Source organism: Symphalangus syndactylus, chromosome 13, assembly GCF_028878055.3.
Source record: "Symphalangus syndactylus isolate Jambi chromosome 13, NHGRI_mSymSyn1-v2.1_pri, whole genome shotgun sequence".
Taxonomy (NCBI): Eukaryota; Metazoa; Chordata; class Mammalia; order Primates; family Hylobatidae; genus Symphalangus; species Symphalangus syndactylus.
Genome location: NC_072435.2, coordinates 95,931,682 through 95,951,765, shown reverse-complemented (window position 1 = coordinate 95,951,765; position 20,084 = coordinate 95,931,682). Strand labels below are relative to the sequence as shown.

At 39.6% G+C, this 20,084-nt stretch overlaps 1 protein-coding gene across 5 annotated transcripts in view; it reads right to left on the bottom strand.

Moving 5' to 3' along the window:
• The window catches only part of NR1H4 (nuclear receptor subfamily 1 group H member 4), a 71,595-nt gene that overhangs the window by 29,707 nt on the left and 21,804 nt on the right, over positions 1-20,084 (bottom strand). For 2 of the 5 annotated variants that reach the window (XM_055237904.1, XM_055237902.1), the window contains 2 exons: positions 2,745-2,897; positions 660-793 (listed from right to left, as the gene is read on the bottom strand). In XM_055237904.1, the coding sequence (XP_055093879.1) occupies positions 660-793; positions 2,745-2,897 (287 nt within the window). The remainder of the gene's footprint in view (positions 1-659; positions 794-2,744; positions 2,898-20,084) is intronic. The other 3 variants (XM_055237905.1, XM_055237903.1, XM_055237906.1) reach the window with 2 other exon arrangements.

Here is a 20,084-nt window from a genome sequence, read left to right as displayed (position 1 = left end):
CTAAATGTAGATACAGTTTTCTTTGTCAGTAATGTAATAAATATTGAGAAGGGTGTGGTTTGGACAATCGTAGCTTATTGGTTTTTCAGCTAATGGCAAAATAAAATTCCATCAAATGTCCTGTGCATTATCACAATGTGTTTGTCTAAACACCTTGGATGCTGTTCCCCTATTTTGTCCTAAGTTGCTCAATGGATTTCTTGAGAAATTTGTAACCTCAGTGGGTAGGACTTTTCTCTATTGGTCCACATACGTGTATTCACCCTGTTTTACTCATTTATAAGGATTAATCCACAGCCTCTATTGAGACCACGTTCTTCCCAGTTTGAGACTTTCTTCTCAAAAAGGGGGAAAAATGGTCATCAATACTCAGTTGGAAAAAATCCATTTTATACACCAAATCATTCCTGCTGGCAAACACTAGGTAGTAGGACTGGAATGGAGTCAGAGAGAAGGAAAACTTTCACTTTTTAGTTTATGCATTGCTATTATTTGAACGTTTACATCAAAGCATGTATTAGAAATCCATTTTAATGAACAATTGGACTAGAAATTCAGCTGTGCCTGTGGCTTTAATTTGAAAGCCTCCTGGCCAGCTCACTATGTACCTAGAAACTCAGTTCCTGCCAGTCTTGGCAGACACCATTGCATATTATTACCCTGCATGACTTTGTTGTCGAGGTCACTTGTCGCAAGTCACGACCTTCACTGTCTTCATTCATGGTCTGATCTGCATGCTGCTTCACATTTTTTCTCAGTCGCTTAGATTTACACTGAATTTCAGTTAACAAGCCTAAAACAAATAAGCATAGAGACTTCACCAATCACAGAAAGTACTGTTGGGTGTGCGGTCATAAAACCACTGATAGGTACCTGGCCCAGAAGATCCCCTATGCAATGGCACAGAACTAACGCTAGCCTTTTATGCATTTTAAAAAGGGAAGGCCAAGGTTTGAGACTTAATCTTGAACAAGTAGTTTAACCTCTGTGAGTTTCAGTTTCCTCATTTGTAAAATGGGAATAATATCCACCTCATAGAGTTTTGTGTAGATTAAAAGCAATCACATCATTTTTAAATGGGCTTTATATAAAGAACTTGTGATATGAAAGCATTGTACAAATGCAAGGGATTCAGTCAATGAAAAGGTGAATGACATTCTCCCTGTTCCTGCTCTAGGGGACTGTGAAAATTGGTGTTTTAAAACATGCAATTAATATTATTTTCAGCCATGTTTACATACTGTACCAGAAGAAGGATATTGAATTTCACGTTAAACACACATAAACTTATTGAGAAAAACAAATGTTAACATCCTTTAGGGAAATTTTTAAAATCCTGTTAATTTTGAGAACAGTGCCAATTCCTGAGAATACAGTTAAAAATAAAAATAATACAAGGTGACTTTAAAAATGTCTTTGAATGATCATACAATCAACCTCATTGATTTACACTTAAAGAGAGCTATTAAAAATAATGTAAAACAATCTTCCTTTCATCCCATTTAACGTCCTTACTCTTTTCTCAATGCCAATAAAACAAAGTTCCAGGAATTTCTTTGTACAGGGAATTTATTTTATAGAACCATGAAATACCCGCACCTGTTACTGGAAGAGTTTGTGTTCATAAATATTATAGACTGCTATATGTGGCTTCATGCAAAATGTCCTCAGAGCTCCAGCTGGAACAAGTTCATATTTAAGTGATGAGCAATATGAGCTGTGCAGTGTCAGAGTAAGTGTTTCCATTGCAAGATTGGATTCCAGCAGCAGCCCCTATTGCAGGCTCTCATTTCATGTATGCTAAGATGAGATTGTGATCAGCTACTATAAAATTTTCATCCACCCAGAGCTGGATTATTTACACAGACCTATTTTCCCCCAACCTGCACGCATTATTTCCGTGGGTCCATCCCAGTTGCCTGTACAGTTTGGTAACAATAGAACTGGAGTCACCTTCTGAAGGCTTTTATTTCATGTGGCATTCTCTGCCTGAATGCTGTCATCCCCTTGGTGACATTTGTTTGTCTATTTGTGTTTTGAGGAGAAAGAGGACATATCTCAGAATTTGAGTGGTCTGTAGAATTTGCAGAATGAAAAATTAATTATGTTATATACTAGCATGCATTCCAATTTTTGATGAAGATTACAGTTCCTCACAAAGCCAGCAGTTAATACAGTGTCTCTTTATCAGATAGAAAGACAAAATTATATTAAAACTGGGAGTAGTTAATTTCCGGTGTAAACCTATACAAATTGGTTCAAAGCTGCACTAAGAGAAGACAGATTCTTAATAAAATGATTTGGTTTAGAACTCTATTTAGACAATTCAGAGGCAGTTATACCTTATAAAGAATTCTTATTTTTTCCACAATCGTGAATTTGTATGCTAATTAAGCAATAAATAATAAGTATATTAAAATCAAACTTAGAGGAAACTTTTAGACTGTCATTCGTAGCTCATTAAAGCATGTTATTGGAATGGTATGTTAATGCCACTGGGCTCCATGTATAGTTCACTGCGACAAAGAACAACAACAAAAAAAACAGGCATTTCTTTTGGGTGACTAAAATGCTCTTTAGTTGACAGTTTGGACAATTTCAGTGGTTCATTACCCTTTTCAAGAACTTAGATGGCTTAATAGGTTCCTTCTTTAATATGTGAAGTAGCACTCTCGTGATGAGTTTACCTGACATCTGCCTCCTTAAGAGATTTTTAGTGAAATGTAATTGCTTGAAGTGAATACCTGTATACATACATTCAGCCAACATTCCCATCTCTTTGCATTTCCTTAGTCGACACTCTTGACACTTTCTTCGCATGTACATATCCATCACACAGTTGCCCCCGTTTTTACACTTGTACACGGCGTTTTTGGTAATGCTTCTCCTGAAGAAACCTGTGGGAGAAACACTGAAAAGTGTAAAAAGTCCCCTCACAGCTTCTGAGGAAAAAAAACAGGTTTGGATTGAGAGATGCCAGGACATTTTCTCACCAACTGCTGGAGAGCACCCAGGCCATCCTTGAGCACACCAGTGACAAATACTTTATATGGCATTGTGTTGTCGAGAAGCCTGTTGTTTTTAATTTATCTCTCAGAAATAAAGACAAGTTTGAATTATAGCCTCTCTTAGGAAAAATTGAATTTGTTTTCTAAGATAAATTACTTTCATAGATCTTTATTGGGGGACAATTCTATGCCAGTGAGCACTAAGTGCAGAGGGTACAAAGGCAAACAATTCACCCCTGGGCTCCAAGAGTTTAAAGGCTGGCTGAGGACAAAGATGCACAAACAACTAAACAAATGAAATTACATGTTGCCTGGGCTCTAAAAGCTGCACTGCGGCAGAGCAAACACACAGATTCCTCAGCTTGGAATGAAGAGGTCAGGATAGGGGGTGAGCATTGAGCTAAGTTTTGGAAAGTGAGTTGCTGTTAACCAGGCATTCAGGGAGAAAATTGCATTCAAGGTTTCAATTCAGTACTTTATATGCCAGCCTGGCATAATAATAAATATGCCAACCTTGAGCTAAAAGCAAACATCTCTCCCGAGAAGGTACAGCACAGCTGCAACCTGTTAACAGGTAAGATGCCTAGAGTGAAGAAGGGAGGTAACCAGCTTCAACTCTGCTGCTCCATTTCCCCACTTTCTGCTTTCTCCTCCATCTGACTAACCATAGTTCCTGACACTTTCAGAGTCAAGGAGGCAGCGTTGAATAGGGAGAAGATTGTGAGAGGTAAGAGAAGAAATGACAGGAAGGTGGTTACTCGCCTAGTATTGCTGTAAGCTGGTTTGTGAGACAAGCTGAGTTGTCTCATTCTCCATTGGGTTGGGTTGTTTACAGACCTCTCATCTTTGGGATACTTTCATCTGAACTTTGTTTTTTGTTTTTTTGAGACAGAGTCTTGCTCTGTCGCCCAGGCTGGAGTGCAGTGGCACAATCTCGGCTCGTGCAGTCTCCGCCTCCCAGGTTCAATCAATTCTCCTGCCTCACCCTCTGGAGCAGCTAGGATGACAGGCGCCGCCCACCATGGCCGAATAATTTTTGCAGTTTTAGTAGAGATGGGGTTTCACCATGTTGGCCAGGCTGGTCTCAAACTCCTGACCTCAAGTGATCTGCCCGCCTCAGCCTCCCAAAGTGCTGGGATTACAGGCATGAGCCACCGCGCCCAGCCTCATCTGAACTTTTCTGATGAAGGCAAATACATCTCTATTCTAGCCCATGGTATGTGTCTCCTTCAGCATCTAGGAATTTGGTGATTCACTCCACAATTTTTACACTGAGGTCACTCTATGTGGTTCTCTTCACATGGACCTAAGATAACCCCATAATGGCTTTCTCTGATCTAACAATCTCTGTGGAGCAGAGAAATCTCTCCCATTTATCCATGAGCAGTCAGCCACCCGGCTTCCTGTCTTTCAACTTCTCAGGTGAAAGTGAGACACAAAGTCCCCATGTCTGTCAGCTTCAGGGGATACATGTGAACCTACTCAAGTGATCGTCTTGAAGACTCTTTCATTGGGCTTGGGGCAATAGGACCTCTTTAGTATACATTTTGGGGGCACAAGGGGACACCATTTTCCAGTTCTCACAAAGTTACTACACGTTCCAGTGGTGGCCCGAGGGACAGACACTCCCACTTCCAACATTCTCCTTTGCAGTAGGGATGTAAGATACACACAACACACTAGTCACATGCTCCAAAATCTTTACAAGACCTCTCTATAATTTCCAACTCCTGATCTCTTCATTCCCTCAAAATAAGTGAGATGTTTAACTGGTTCTTGAATATCCACTGTGAAATTTCTGCCAGATGGGCTCACCTTGGAATGTAGCATCTAGTGTCTTCATGTCTCTGTCAAAAGTAAGAGAAGTCCTTCCTATTTTAACAGACTGTTGGAATAATATCTAACATTTATTAAGCACTTAGTAGCTATTGTTTGAACTACTTTACCTCCATTTATTGATTTAATTCTTATATCAATTTTATGATGAAGATAGTATTATTTGTCACCATGTTATAGATGAAGAAAAAAAGGTACAGAGAGTTTAAGTACCTTGGCCATGATCACACAGTTAGTAGTTGGCTAGGAAGGTTCAAACCCAGACAGTCATGCACTAAAGCCTGTACTCTTAACTACTATCTTGCAATTGCCACCCTTGGGTCACAAGAGAGTAAAATAATTTACTGTTAAGTACCAACTCTCTGAAAGCAGCATTCTCTGACCTGGGAAATATCAAGATGAATAAGACATTCCTTGTCTTCAGAGTTGCATACTTAGTTGGAATAAACAACAGTAAATTTACAGTATGATACAAAACATGAGTGATAAGATAGCTAAACAAGGAATAAATTACTGAAATGTAGAAGCAGGTCCACACCATATGCTTGTAAAGATTGTGCCACATTTAAGGAGGAGAGGCAGCAATTACAATGCACCCATGTAGAGCTGCATATTTCTTATGACAATTTTCCAGCAGAAGGCACTTAAAAATTGTTCTAGCAAGATAAGTATAATATGACGATTTCCCAACTGCTAGAAGTCAAGCACCCTGAAGAAAAGGCATTGTATAGACTGGGAGTGATCCTGATTAATTAAGAGTAGCCAGAATCAGGGAGGGGTCCATGAAGGAAATAGAATTTGATCTGGGCTTTGAAGAATAAGTAAGGTTTTAGAAACATGGACCATGAGGGAGGAAAGACATTCAGAAAAATGAGCAAACACAGGGTGTTATCAAAATTCCAAGAAAGGGTAGATACTCCATCTTGGTGGCGGTAGGGTAGAGTATGGAGAGAATTAGTGGGAGATGGGTAAGCAGTTGTAATAGGAACAGAATGTGATTAAGTGTCCTTGAATGCCAAGCAAAGGAGTTGAGTCTTTGCCATGTTGAAAGAGGGAAGCCATTAAAGGCTTTGACAGGGGACAGTATGACCTAACCTGTATGTTGGGAAGCTCCTTGGAGCAAGGTAAATGTGGAACGGGTATTGGAGACTAGAGAGAGGAGACTATTGTCATAATACAACTGAGAGGCTACCAATGCCTAAACTAAAGTGGGACAGAACAGAAAGCAGGAAACAGAGAGAACATCAGGTTTTGGTAACTCATGAAATATGAAAACAGAGGCTGAAGGAAAAGTTAGAGATGTCAAGGTTAGGAAAGTCATGGACTTGCTTGTGAATTTTTCAGCTGGTGTAAATTTCAGTAGGAAAGATCTTAACATTTTTCTAAATGTCAAATCCAACCAAATAAAGTCTAAAAAAAGACTTTGTGCTGCAGATCAGTGTTGATATTGAGAGTGCAAATACCAAAGCATGCATTTTAAGAGACTGAAAGCAAAAAGGACTTTTTCTTTCCTGGTACCAAATCATGACCTCAATGTCCACTTGAGCCTACATGAGTCAGCCTTCCTACTAATAATCTTCTGCCCCTCCCAGGAACGATTTCTTTTAAAACTGTCATAGATACTGATAGACAGCTTAATAGTTAACAGAATAAAGCTCTTTCTTCCAATATGAGTCAAAGGAACAGTGCGTAGAACCATTCTGCAGGGCTTTTTGACTCTGGTATTAACTGAAAAAGAAATCATTATCATCTCAATAGCTGAATTAATTAGCTTTCACTCTGAGATAGCAACACAATATTATCATTATATCATTTAAATATGGGTACATATACTGTATTTATACTTATGCAAATCTATCCATACACATACCTCTGCCTGTTTCTTGTGCATATTCAACAATGCTCATATCAGAAAAGTCATTTGAAAATGAATGGAAAGGAAATTCACTGAGGAACAGAGTCTTGCTGGTAATACAGGATGAGTAGACAGGGTTGGCATTGCCATCTGGGGAATGTGTAGCACCAGTGGGATCCCTGGGGTAGCAAGCAAATAGCTATAGGATGGTACTTTTACATGGATTCCTCGATTCTGCAGAATATTGCACGCTGCTTTTCTGCCTCTTTTTTTTTTTTCCCCAGATGGAGCCTCACTCTGTTGCCCAGGCTAAAGTGCAGTGGCGTGATCTCAGCTCACTGCAACCTCTGCTTCCTGAGTTCAGGCAATTCTCATGCTTCTTTATACTGGTGGAAGCCACATACTACACCCTATTCTCAAGTCATACACATATATGTGTACATACACATGCATGTGCCAGACTCCAGTGACTGACACTGATAGCCACTGGTAGTAGGCCACCCATTACTTTGCAATCAATAAAATATTGGTTGATGTTGTAAAACTTTAAGGGTCTACAAGCTTTTAAAATAGCAGCAAACACACAGAGGTGAGTAACTAGAGATCTTTCCATTCAAGATGACCTAAATAGGGAGAGCTTCTAGGTCTGTCTCCGCTTATACAGCACTTACTTTGTGCCAGGCACTGTTCTAAAATGGTAAATGGCAATTCATTTCCTATTCATAACAATCCAGTGAGGCAGATACTACTATTATCTCTTTTTTTATTATTATACTTTAAGTTTTAGGAATACTATACAGCCATAAAAAATGATGAGTTCATGTCCCTTGTAGGGACATGGATGAAGCTGGAAACCATCATTCTCATCAAACGATTGCAACGACAAAACCAAAACCAAACACCACATATTCTCACTCATAGGTGGAAATTGAACAATGAGAACACAGGGACACAGGAAGGGGAATATCACATACTATTATCTCTTTCTTACCAAAGAGGAGACTGTGTTACAAAGAGGTTAATTTGCTCAAGGTCCTGCAGAGAGCAAATGGTAGAGTTCAGATGTGAACGTTGATAAGCTCACACCCTACACTCTTTATTTTTTTAGACAAGGTCTTGCTCTGTCGCCCAGGGTGGATTGCATGGTGCAATCATAGCTCACTGCAGCCTCAAACTCCTGGGCTCAAGCAATCCTCTCACCTCAGCCTCCTGAGCAGCTGGGACTATGGGTGTACCCCACTATGCCCAGCTATTAATAATTGTTAATTTTTTTATAGAGACTGAGTCTACTTATGTTGTCCAGGCAGGTCTCAGACTCCTGGGCTCAAGCAATCCTCCTGCCTCAGCCTCCCAAAGTGTTGGGATTACAGGCATGAGCCACTGTGCCCACCTGACTCTGTGCTCTTAACCACTGCCTTATGCTGTCCTTTTAGTAGGAAGTTTACATTTTTAAAAATTATCTTGAGACATGAATCTACCCAGGTTTTACACAGCATGGCAAGTGCCCAGCCCACAACAAACTTGTTACCATCCCCAGTTTGAGTTCATAAATGATTGTTTTGCAATAATTGTAGGAGGAACATTAAGATGAAAGGATAACTGATCAAGGTATTTATGTGTGCTTTTTTCTTGCTTCTATTGCTTTTTCATTTTCTTTTCCATCCCAAGAGGGCGGAAACTCTTGTTCACTTGCTGGGACAAAAGCTGCAATTTTTCTGTCTCTAAATAAAGATAACTCTCACATAGGATTTTTGTTTTCGACCTCTCTTTGAAACGGTTATATTGGATCATCTCAAAGGTGTTGGAGGTGAAGGGCAATGCTTGTAGAATTGGGAATGGGATGAGTCTGGGAGGTTCTGTGAGTATTGAACCAGCACTAATAAAGAGCTTCTAGAGGAGTGACAGATCTCTAACGATGTAGCTCTGAGACAAGGACAGGAAGATACTAAGAACCATGGCCTTGAAGACCCTGGGGTAAGATGTCCATGCTGGACTGTGGCTGAGTTGTTCACTTTCAAGGGACGAATTCAAAATTGAACATGATCCTGAGGTTTGCGCACGATCCTGGAGGAAGGAGTATTCTCAAACATAGACCAAATGAATTTCACATCAGCCGGGAGAGTTGTGAGCTTAGAAGAGATTAACTTTGATTTAGAGAAATATAGGAATATAACATATCTTACATCACAAAGCATTTCTAAAAGTTTACACATAATGCAAATTGAAGACATAGAGGGGACTACTTAAAGAACTAAGTGAAAATGAACTAAAGGGAAATGAAAATATAATTTATCAAAATTTATGGGATGTAGCAAAAGCAGTGTTTACAGAGAAACTTATAGCATTAAAATGCATATATTGATTAAGATCTAAAATCAATAATCTAAGCTTTCACTTTAGGAAACTAGAAAAGAACAAATGAAATCCAAAATAAGCAAAAAAAAAAAAAAAAAAAAAAACACTACAAATTAAAGCAGAGATCAATGAAATTGAAAGTAAGAAAATGATAGAGAAAAACCACTGAAACCAAAAGCTGGTTCTTTACATAGATCAATAAAAATTAATAGATTCAATAAAATAGGTCTATAAAATTAATAAGGCTAGGCTAACCAAGCCCAGCAAGGCTAACCAATAAAAAAGAGAAAGAGAAGACACAAATTACCAATATCAGAAATGAAGGAGAGGCCCATCGTTACTAATCCCATGCACATTAAAAGGAAAATAAAGAAATATGAACAACTCCAAGCCTGCGAATTTGCTCAGATGAAATTCCTGGAAAGATAAACCCTACCAAAACTCAACAAGGAGAAATTGGTCATCAGAATAGGCCTATACTATTAAAGAAATTGAATCAATAATTAATAACCTAAAACAGAAAGCAACAGGCCCAGATGGTTTCACTGGTTTATTCTGTCAAACATTTAAAGAAGAAATGATACCAATTCTGTACAATCTTTTCCAGAAAATAGAAGCAGAGGGAACACTTTCTAACTTATTTTATGAGGCCAGCATTACCCTAATACCAAAACTATACAAAGACATTATAAGAATTTTTTCTCATTTTTCTTTTTAAATTTAGTGTGTTAGCATTTGTTTTTGTTTATTTTTATTTTTCTCTGGCATTGTGTTTTGATTTCATTATAAAGATTAGGTCATCAAGTGGACTTTGGAAGTTATATTCTTTTGACATGATTTGGACCAAGCTTTTAATCAGCTTTTCCCAAATTTGAGCCTACCTCGGGACACCTTGACTCCAAGCCCTATCATCCAACATACTGCAGGACCTCTCAGACATCTCTGCTGAGGATACCCATATTGGCAACTACTGTCTCATCAAGACCATCGACCAGGGTAACTTGGCCACCATGCAGTTGGCCTGACACACCCTAACTAGGAAAGAGGTAGCTGTGCAGATCATTGATAAGACCAAATGGAACTCCTTCAGACTCCAGAGACTGTACAAGAACTGCATGCTGCTGTGCATGCAGCCACGGTGGGACCGAGAGAACTCAGTACAGTGGAAGATGGAGGTGTGAAAATTGCTTTGGAGATATCTCAACCAGTTTCCATTTAAGCATATATCCCAGACTTCCAAGTCTTTTAAAAACATCGTCTCCAAAATAACTGATGAGTTTAAGCTTTAAAAGGCTGCCAAGAGCCACCTGGGAGACAAGAGGAGGGGCTGGCCATCTTCCCCATATCCCCAAGCCTTCCACCTCAACAATCCCTCTTCAAAACTTCAGAGATTGGAGAGGTGTGTCCCCCAGGGCATTTCTTCCCAGCAGCCCCTTCTTTTTTTCTTCCATGTTTGTTGGGAGGGAAGATGGTACTACAGAAATAAATAAAGACTATCCACACAACAAAGAAAGAAACAACAAAATACAAAAAGCAAAGAAAACTGAAGTGTTTCTTAGGAGTTGCCTCTAGGAGCAGTTGAAGAGGGTAGGGGTGGGGCTTTTTTCTAATGATATGCCCTTCTTACCATTTGACTTTGGAATCACATGCACTTATTGCTTTGACAAAATGCTTATTAAGTGATGAAGGAGTCTAAAGGAGTAGAAAGCAAAAACTCACTGACACCATCAGACCTACTGGGTTTCTGCTGAGTGGATGAGGACAGGGGTTATGATGAGGACAGCCAAGCTGTGCTGGAGTTTGGCTTTGGATACCTTCAGTGACCATTTAAAGTGCCAGGTAGGCAAACCCCCAGAAGCTGGTGGCCCACAGTGACCGGCACCTGCTCCCCAGCATCTTCCCTGGGGTTCCTAGGGGTGTTCTGGGTTCCTAATAGGTGAATTCCAGCACTGGGAGGTGCCCGATGCTACTTGTAGCTACCTGAGCCCAAGTGAATTCATTTGCTCCGTGGGGTTAAACCTTTCACATGCAAACTGCTGCTAAAATGCCTATTTCCATTTTTTCTTGGGTGTAGATTTGTAACTTTTCTCATTTAGCAATTTATGCTTTAAGACATTTCTTTTAATCACTATTTATACATATTGCTTATATGTTTACTTTAAACATTTTTTCTTGTTTAAATTTAGTTTTTATCATCTTAGTTTGTCTTGCTTCATCATCTATATGTTTATGTGAAATGTCAGTTCATATCCCCTGGAAATCATCTTATTGCCATTGCATTTTTCTATATATTCTTTTCAATACTCTTTTACTGATTTTATATTTCTTAATCTTTTTGTTTGCTTGACTGTTTTCTCTTTTTGTCTACTTTAGCTGAGTTATGTAGACTGTTTTTCTGCTTTTGCTTTAGAACGGTGACCATGAAGGCAAGATTTCGGTCTGGTTTGCTCACCAAGGCATCTCCTATGCCTAGAATAGAGCCTGGCATACAAATTGGTACTTAATAATATTTGCTGAATAAAGAATTGGGTTAATTAATAGGAAGAGGGAGAGTTTTGAAAACAGTGTATGACCCAAACTGGGGAGGCTGGATGAACAGAGGAATAACAAATAAGAATTCACCAACAAAATCACATCTAATGATTATTGAGCACGTAAGAGTGCCAGGTACATCAAGACCAAAACCCCAAAAGCAAATGCAACAAAAACAAACAAATAAATAAATGGGACCTGATTAAACTAAAAAGATTCTACACAGCAAAATAAATAATCATCAGAGTGAACAGACAACCCACAGAATGGGAGAAAATATTTGCAAACTATGCATCCGACAAAGTACTAGTATCCAGAATCTATAAGAAACTCAAATAAATCAGCAAGGGAGAAATCAAGTAATCTCATCAAAAAGTGGACAAATGACATGAATAGACATTTCTCAAAAGAAGACATACAAATGCCCAAAAAACACATGAAAATATGCTCAGTATCACTAATCATCGGGAAAATGCAAATTAAAATGACAATGAGATACTACCTTACTCCTGCAAGAATGCCCATTTTTAAAAAGTCAAAAAATAATAGATTTTGGTGTGGATGTAGCGAAGGGGGAATGCTTTTCACTGTTGGTGGGAATGTAAATTAATACAGCCTCTAGGGAAAACGGTATGGAGATTTCTTAAAGAACTGAAAGTAGATCTACCATTCAATCCAGCAATCCCACTAGTGAGTATCTACCCAAAGGAAAAAAAGTAATTAGATAAAAAGACACATGCATATGTATGTTTATTGCAACCCAATTCACAATTGCAAAGATATGGAACCAACCTAAGTGCCCATCAACCAATGAGTGGATAAAGAAACTGTGGTATATATACACCATGGAATACCATTCAGCCATAAAAAGGAATAAAATAATGTCTTTTGCAGCAACTTGGGTGGAGCAGAAGGCCATTCATTATTCTAAGTGAAGTAACTCAGGAATGGAAAACCAAATGCCATGTGTTCCCACTTACAAGTGGGAGCTAAGCTATCAGTATGCAAAGGTATACCGAGTGCATAATAGACTTCAGAGACTCAGAAGGGAGGAGGGCAGAAAAGTGTGGGATAAAAAACTACATAATGGATAAAATGTATACACTCCGGTGACGGGTACACCGAAATCTCAGAATTCATCACTATACAATTCATTCATGTAACAAAAAACCATTTGTACGACTGTACCCCCAAAAGCTATTGATATTTAAAAAAAATACTTTTTAAAAAGAGTGCCAGGTACAGAGCTAGATATTTTAAAAATAATATCCCTTTTTTAAAAATTCACAACAAGCCAGTGATAATAGTAATAATAGCAGGCAATGATTGAGGATTTTCCATTGGGAAGAACTGTGTTAAGTACTTTACACGTATCAATTTATTTAATCCTCATGACAATCTATTAATACCTGCTTCAAAAGACTGTCCTGAAGATTAAATGAATTAGTACATATAAAGCCTCCCAGAACAGTGCCTGCTCATAGTAATCACTTGATATAGGTTATCTGTCAACATGATTATTACTATCGTCATCATCACATCACCAACATTACCATCATCATCATCATCATCACCATCACCATCATCATCATTATCACCATCACCATCATCATCATTATCACCACCACCATCACCATCACCATCATTATCACCACCAACATCACCATCACCATCACCATTATCATCATCACCATCATCATCATCACCTCCTCATCTTTATCATCATATTCATTCTTGTCCTTATCTTACAGGTGGGGAGTCTAAAGCTCAGAAAGGTTAAGTAATTTAGGACACCTGGGAAGAGAATCAGCTGGGATTGGAAACCATGTTGTTTGCCTTCACGATTTCCCACGATTTTCATAACACTTACTACAAAAGGCTTCCAATGCAGTGAAATAGTTTGGAACCCCATCTTGCATCATACTACAAGATAATTTGACCTCTAGAATTCATTAAGACCATTATTAAATTGTATAAAATCAGACCTCACTTGATCTTAAATAGGATGTCAATAAGTTTATATATAGATCAGCACTCCTCAGCTTTCACAAATGTCCATAAACAAAGGATCGTTTGGAAACACTACCTCCATTCTATACTGGAAGAGTTTCAATACTTTTGGAAGCTTTTTTAAAACTTCAGAGCTAAGTCTAATGCTGGTTCATGATCTTATACAAAAATATATTCAGAAAGGCAGTAGGGTCACTCATTTACTCAGACAGCATCTTTTAGGAATTCTACCATTCTCGGATGTGTGAAGACTCTCTTGGCATTGAAATGAATGTGACAGACACTGACCTATTTGGAAATGCAGGCATTTGAAATTTTCAGTTAGATGCTGATCGGTTTTGTTGGTTGAGGTTTGAGGTTTGAATCAAAATTCATTCAGACATTAGCACATTTCCATATGCTGCACTGATAACTGAGGGCAAAAGAAAGCTCTTGATTTAATCTAGTGCTGAGAAAGTGGCAGTCATTGTCACTCTGCGTGATGCTTGTGTTCCGAAGTTATTACTTACAAAAATTGAAAACCATCATTTCTCTCATTGATGCTATAAATACGTATGACAAATAAAAACACCAAGACAAATTAAAATATTTTTAGTGGAACCAGAAAAAGAGACCAATGTAACGAGGAAATTTAACCCTGATCTTTGTTTTGTTTCTAAGGTTGTTTTTTTTTTTTTTTTTTTAATTCTCTTGTGTTTTCTTTGTTTGTTTTAAGTATCACAGGACTGACAAATCTTCAGTGAAATACTAAAGCAAGAGAGCTGGTAAATTCTAATATGTAATATAATATAATATAAATCTTGTACAATCTGCACAAATGCCCCGCAAAATAGATAATATCCCCATTTTGCAGATCTGAGGCTCAGAGAAATAAGTATTGCACAGTCTTAAGAATTAGCTAGCTTCATATCTACTGCACCTCCCTTCTAGTCTAGTGCACATGCTATTACCAGAGAGGCAGGAAAGTAGAACGTAACCTTGCCCGGACTTCTTTCGGGGAAGGCAGCTAACATGGTGGATATGATTTAAGCTCTCCCATAGAGATGCCCTTGTAAGACTTTTGGAAAGGAGAAGCAAGCTGTTCTTCGGTTGTTTCTACTGGTAAGCGGTAAGCGGGATTGTGGAGTTTTGCTGTGGCAGCATCCTGGCTTCCAGTCACTAGCTTTGAGGTATTGAAAGGCAGGGGACAGGGTATTCATTGTTTGTAGGTGCAGATTTGGCAGGCAAGCCCTGGCTCTGGAGTTAGTGATTGCCAGCGAAGGCAACTTCCTGATCCCTAGATGGCAGCTGACGTGATGTCTTCCTGGAGCCAACAGTCCTGAGATGGCTTCCTGAGTCCCCACCTTCTTGATTTTGGCAGAAGAGCAACCGGCGGGCCAGTTCTGCAGTGTGGCTCTGAGCATCTCCTGGAAACTCAGCACAGATCCTGTTACTCTGACTCTTCCAACTTCTGTATTAATTCTTTTCTGCTTGAATTGTTGGTTTCTGTTTTATTTCGCTGAACTCTAACCAGTAAATATTAAGTAACTTGTTTATTCAGCCAAGAAGTGCAGAGCCTAGATTCAATGTGAGCTTGTCAGCCCCCAAAGTCCATGCTCCCTTTGATGGAAAGTTACAGAGTAAAATTCGCTTTGCATCTGCTGAGTGCAGATATCCAAGAGATGTGCATGGGGGAAGTGGGTTGCGGGGTTGGCGGGGAAACCAGGTTGGCTGAGGAGCTCTCACAAGACCTGCAGGCATGAGGCACTGGTCCTCTGATGTGCACTCCACCCTATTCTGTCCTTCTCCTCTGGTTTTCCTCACAGCCCTTCCTCATTCCTCCATTCACTAAGCTAGGATAATTTTCATTTGTTTTCATAGGAGAACACATAAGGAAGATAAAGGAGCCTGTTTTTGGCTTTTCAGACACCAGAGCTTAAGCCCCCAAATCCTAAAGACCAGATAAAACTTACCCAAGTTGGGAGGAAGCAGACAACTAAAGAAGAAGTCAAAGAGCTAAGACATGTTAGGTACCTGAGAAGGTCCTGAGCTCTGTCCCTCCCAACTCCCTATCCCCAGACAGAATTCTAGGATAGGTGGATTGAGAGATGATAGAAACTCCACGTCATTTGGGATCCTGGAAGACGAGGATTCTTATGCCCTTTCCTGGGTAGAACTGGAGAAACCCCCAGGGTTCTCTGCACCCAACATGGCATAGAGCAGATGAAATGGTGGCATGGTTTCTCTGGGCAGCCAGGCATCCCAACACAGCACTGAGGCAACAACAGAACCCACCCACCTGAGCTGAATGAAGGAGACAGCCAGTGCCAGACGTGATAGAGGAGTGTGCTCAGGACCCCAGGATGGTGCTACAGAGACCTTTCCTACTGGTGACTGAAGACCAAATAGAACAGCACTCCAACAGATCTCGGACTGTGTCAACATCTGTGGCACCAAGCCCCACCCAGCCCAACAGCTGTGGGGCCAGAGCCCCACTCCCCAGTGCCCAATCCCTCCACAACCCTCCCTTAATCCTGGTACTTAGATAAACCCCCAGAAGAATTTTGGCGGGAGTGAATGGAATGATCCTGAATAAAATGAAATAAAGTTTCCACCAGAGCTCGAGACTGAATTAAATCCAATTAAAAAAAATAAAGTTACATTTCTCTCACATACAGGCTGTGAGTTGAGTCTTGTGCTCACTCACTACACAGCTTCCAGTTAATTCGTACACCAACCCTTAAGAGTCATGGGTCAAGGCCAGGTGTGGTGGCTCATGCCTGCAACCACAGCACTTTGGAAGGCTGAGATGGGTGGATCACTTGAGGTCAGGACTTCAAAACCACCCTGCCCAACATGGTGAAACCCCGTCTCTACTAAAAATACAAAAATTAGCTGGGTGTGGTGGCTGGTGCCTGTAATCCCAGCTACTTGGGAGGCTGAGGCAGGAGAATCACTTGAACCCAGGAGGTGGAGGTTGCTGTGGGCCGAGATCGCCACTGCGCTCCAGCCTGGGTGACAGAGTGAAAGTCCATCTCAAAAAAAAAAAAAAAAAAAAAAAAAAAAAAAAAAAAAAAGAGTCATTGGTCAAGAACAGTGTTCAGCAAACTGCAGCCAGCTCACTGTCATTTTTTTTTCCTGCCTATTTTTGTAAGTATAGCTTACTGAAAAATAGCTATGCTCATTTTCTATGTGGCTGTCTTTGCACTCTGGTAGCAGAGTTGATTAGTTGCAAAAGAGGCTGCTGTGGTGTGAAGCCTCAACTTGTTACTGTCTGGATGTTTACAGAAAAAAATGTGCCAATCCCTGGTGTAGAACATGGGCCCTGCCTGGCTCCAACCCAACCTCTCCCTTGCATGCTTGTCGTTTTCCTGACACCATGGGGGCAAAGTCTCAAATCAAAATCAATGGAAAAATTTTGTCTTTCTCTGCTCTTAAAAATATATTTATGTCCAAATCCAGCTTCTCCTCCCTAAACCTCCCCAAAGGTTGGCTCTCTTCTGACTACTTTCTCCATCTCCTTGCCTTCTGTGATCCTGCACTTCCTTGTAGACTTCTATCTTGATTACTTCTATTCTATATCCTTTGTGGGCTTCTCTTCCCCTGACCACCTTTAAGGTAAGTGTTTTCCAGGGTTGTCCTTGGCCCACTAGTCTCACTCTATTTACCCTGCCATGCCCCAGAACTCTTCACAGTTGGACCAAGTTTCACTTGGTCATAAGCACAGTTCACAAGACAGAAAGACAAATTCACTTCTAAGAGGTAAGCCATCCAAGGTTAGCGACTTTAGGGATTCATTCCCTTGGCTTAGACACTACTGATTCTTTAACACCTAAACGGACTGCTTCGTTTTCTTCCTCTCGCCACTGAATTAGTCAATATTACCCTTGAGCAGAACAATCACTTAGTGGACAACCAATAAAAGGCATGATAGCCTAGTGGTCAATCATACAGGCTCTGGAGTTAGATTATAAGCTGTAGTTTTGAAGCTCTTATTAGCTATGAAAACTTGGGTAAGTAGATTAACATCTTATGCTTCAGCTTCCACTTTCATAAAATGGGCGTAAGGCACTCAACACTACTAATCATTAGGAAAATGCAAATCAAAACTACAATGAGATATCACCTCACTCCATTTAGAATGACTATCAAGAAATCAAAAGATAACAAGTTTTGGCAAGGATGTGGAGAAAAGTCAACCCTTACTGCTGGTGGGAATGTAAATTTGTGTAGTCATAATGGAAAACAGTATGACGTTTCCTCACAAAATTAAAAATGTAACTACCATATGATCCAGGAATCCCACCACAGGGTATATCTCCACAGGAAATGAAATCCGTATGTCAAAGAGATATCTGCACGCCTATGTTTATTGCAGCATTATTCACAATGGCCAAGATAGGGGATCAACCTAAGTGTTCATCAGTGGATGACTGGATCAAGAAAATGTGGTATGTATACACACAATGGAATACTATTCAGTCATAAAAAAGAATGAAATCCTGCCATTTGTGATAACATGGATGAGCCCGGAAGATATTACATTAAGTGAAATAAGCCAAGCACAGAAAGACAAATACCATATGATCTCACTTATATGTAGAATCTAAAATGTTGTTCTCATGGAAATAGAGAGTAGAATAGTAGTTATGAGAGGATGAGGAAGATGGAGGGGGAAGGGGACAGTGAAATTAGTCAACGGGTCCAAGAATACAGTTAGATAGAAGGAATATGTCTGATGTTCTATTGCATAGCAGCATGACTAGAGTTAACAATAATGTACTGTGTATTTCAAAATAACTAGAAGAGAGGTTTTTTAATATTGTCATAATGAAGAAATGATAAATTAAGGTGTTAGATGTGCTAATTACCCTGATTTGATCATTACACAATTATACATGTATCAAAACATGTTGTAACCCATAAATATGTACAATTATTATGTCAATCATAAATTTAAGAAAATAAAATAAAATGGACATAAGGTATGAGAATTAATAAGTTTATCACTAAAGTATAGTAAACACATCACACAAGCTATTAGCACTGGCATCTCTATATCTTAGCTTGTTTTGGAAATGATATGCTTATTCCTCACTTTAAAATAGACACAATAATTCCTACTTTCCATAGTTGCTGTAAAGACCAGAGAGGATGTTTCCAAAATGCCTACCATAAGAATTAGCATGTCATCTGCTGGGCGTGGTGACTCACGCCTGTAATCCCAGCACTTTGAGAGGCTGAGGTGGGCGGATCACGACGTCAGGAGATCGAGACCATCCTGGCTAACATGGTGAAACCCCGTCTCTACTAAAAATACAAAAAAATTAGCCGGGCGTGGTGGTGGGCGCCTGTAGTCCCAGCTACTAAGGAGGCGGAGGCAGGAGAGTGGTGTGAACCCGGGAGGCGGAGCTTGCAATGAGCAGAGATCACGCCACTGCACTCCAGCCTGGGCGACAGAGCAAGACTCCGTTTCAAAAAAAAAAGGATTTAGCATGCCATCAGCAATGAAATTTGTAGGTTCAAAAGTATGCATATTGGAATTTTTCTTTTGAATCAGACTTTCAGAATAAATTACGAGTGTTCTTTTCTGCTTCTTTCTCTCCTAGCAGGAAACATGACTTAGATTAGGCTTTGTGTCTTTCCAGTCCAGGTTTCAAGTCTACATTTTATTCTATTGAATTGTGCTTTTGATGACCTCATGGAGAGTAGCATTCCTCCTGTTCTCTTTTCCAATCCTGTGGGTTTCACAGTCACAACACACAACCAAGATGCTTGGCCAGATGAGTGGCCTTAGGAGGCTTTTTGGATATGATTTTTACGCCAGTATTCTCGAACTTTAGCATGTAGTGCTGGTTAAATCACAGATTCTTGGGCCCCTTTCCCAGAAATTCTGATTGAGTAAGTCTGGGGTAAAACCCCACATTCTATAAATTCTCTAGTGATACTGATACTGCTGGTCCAGGTACCATGCTTTGAGTAGCACTGGTCTACAGAGACAAGTTGAAATGGCTTTAGGTAATCTGAATCTATGTCAAATAAATATTGTTAAACAACTCACGATGATTTGAGCATCAACATTTATCAATATAAGCAGAAAACACTCACATTGCCATTACACAATATGTAAATCGATTCTAGGACCATAACAGTAATAACAACAGACATCTATTGAGTTTTGACTATGTGCCACACTTTTTTCTAAGGCCTTTACACATATTAAATTTATTTTTTACATTTTTATTTTATGACAGTCTTTAAAAAACTAATAATAGCATTCTCTGGATCATATCTATGATCATCTTATACTGACATTCAAGCTAATCACCCTCAGTTTTGTTTGTACCCATTAGCAGCAAGAAATATGATTTGTTTGTCAAGAACTATGACAGGCCGGGCACAGTGGCTCACGCCTGTAATCCTAGCACTTTGGGAGGCTGAGGCAAGTGGATCACCTGAGGTCAGGAGTTCGAGACTAGCCTGGCCAACATGGTGAAACTCCATCTCTA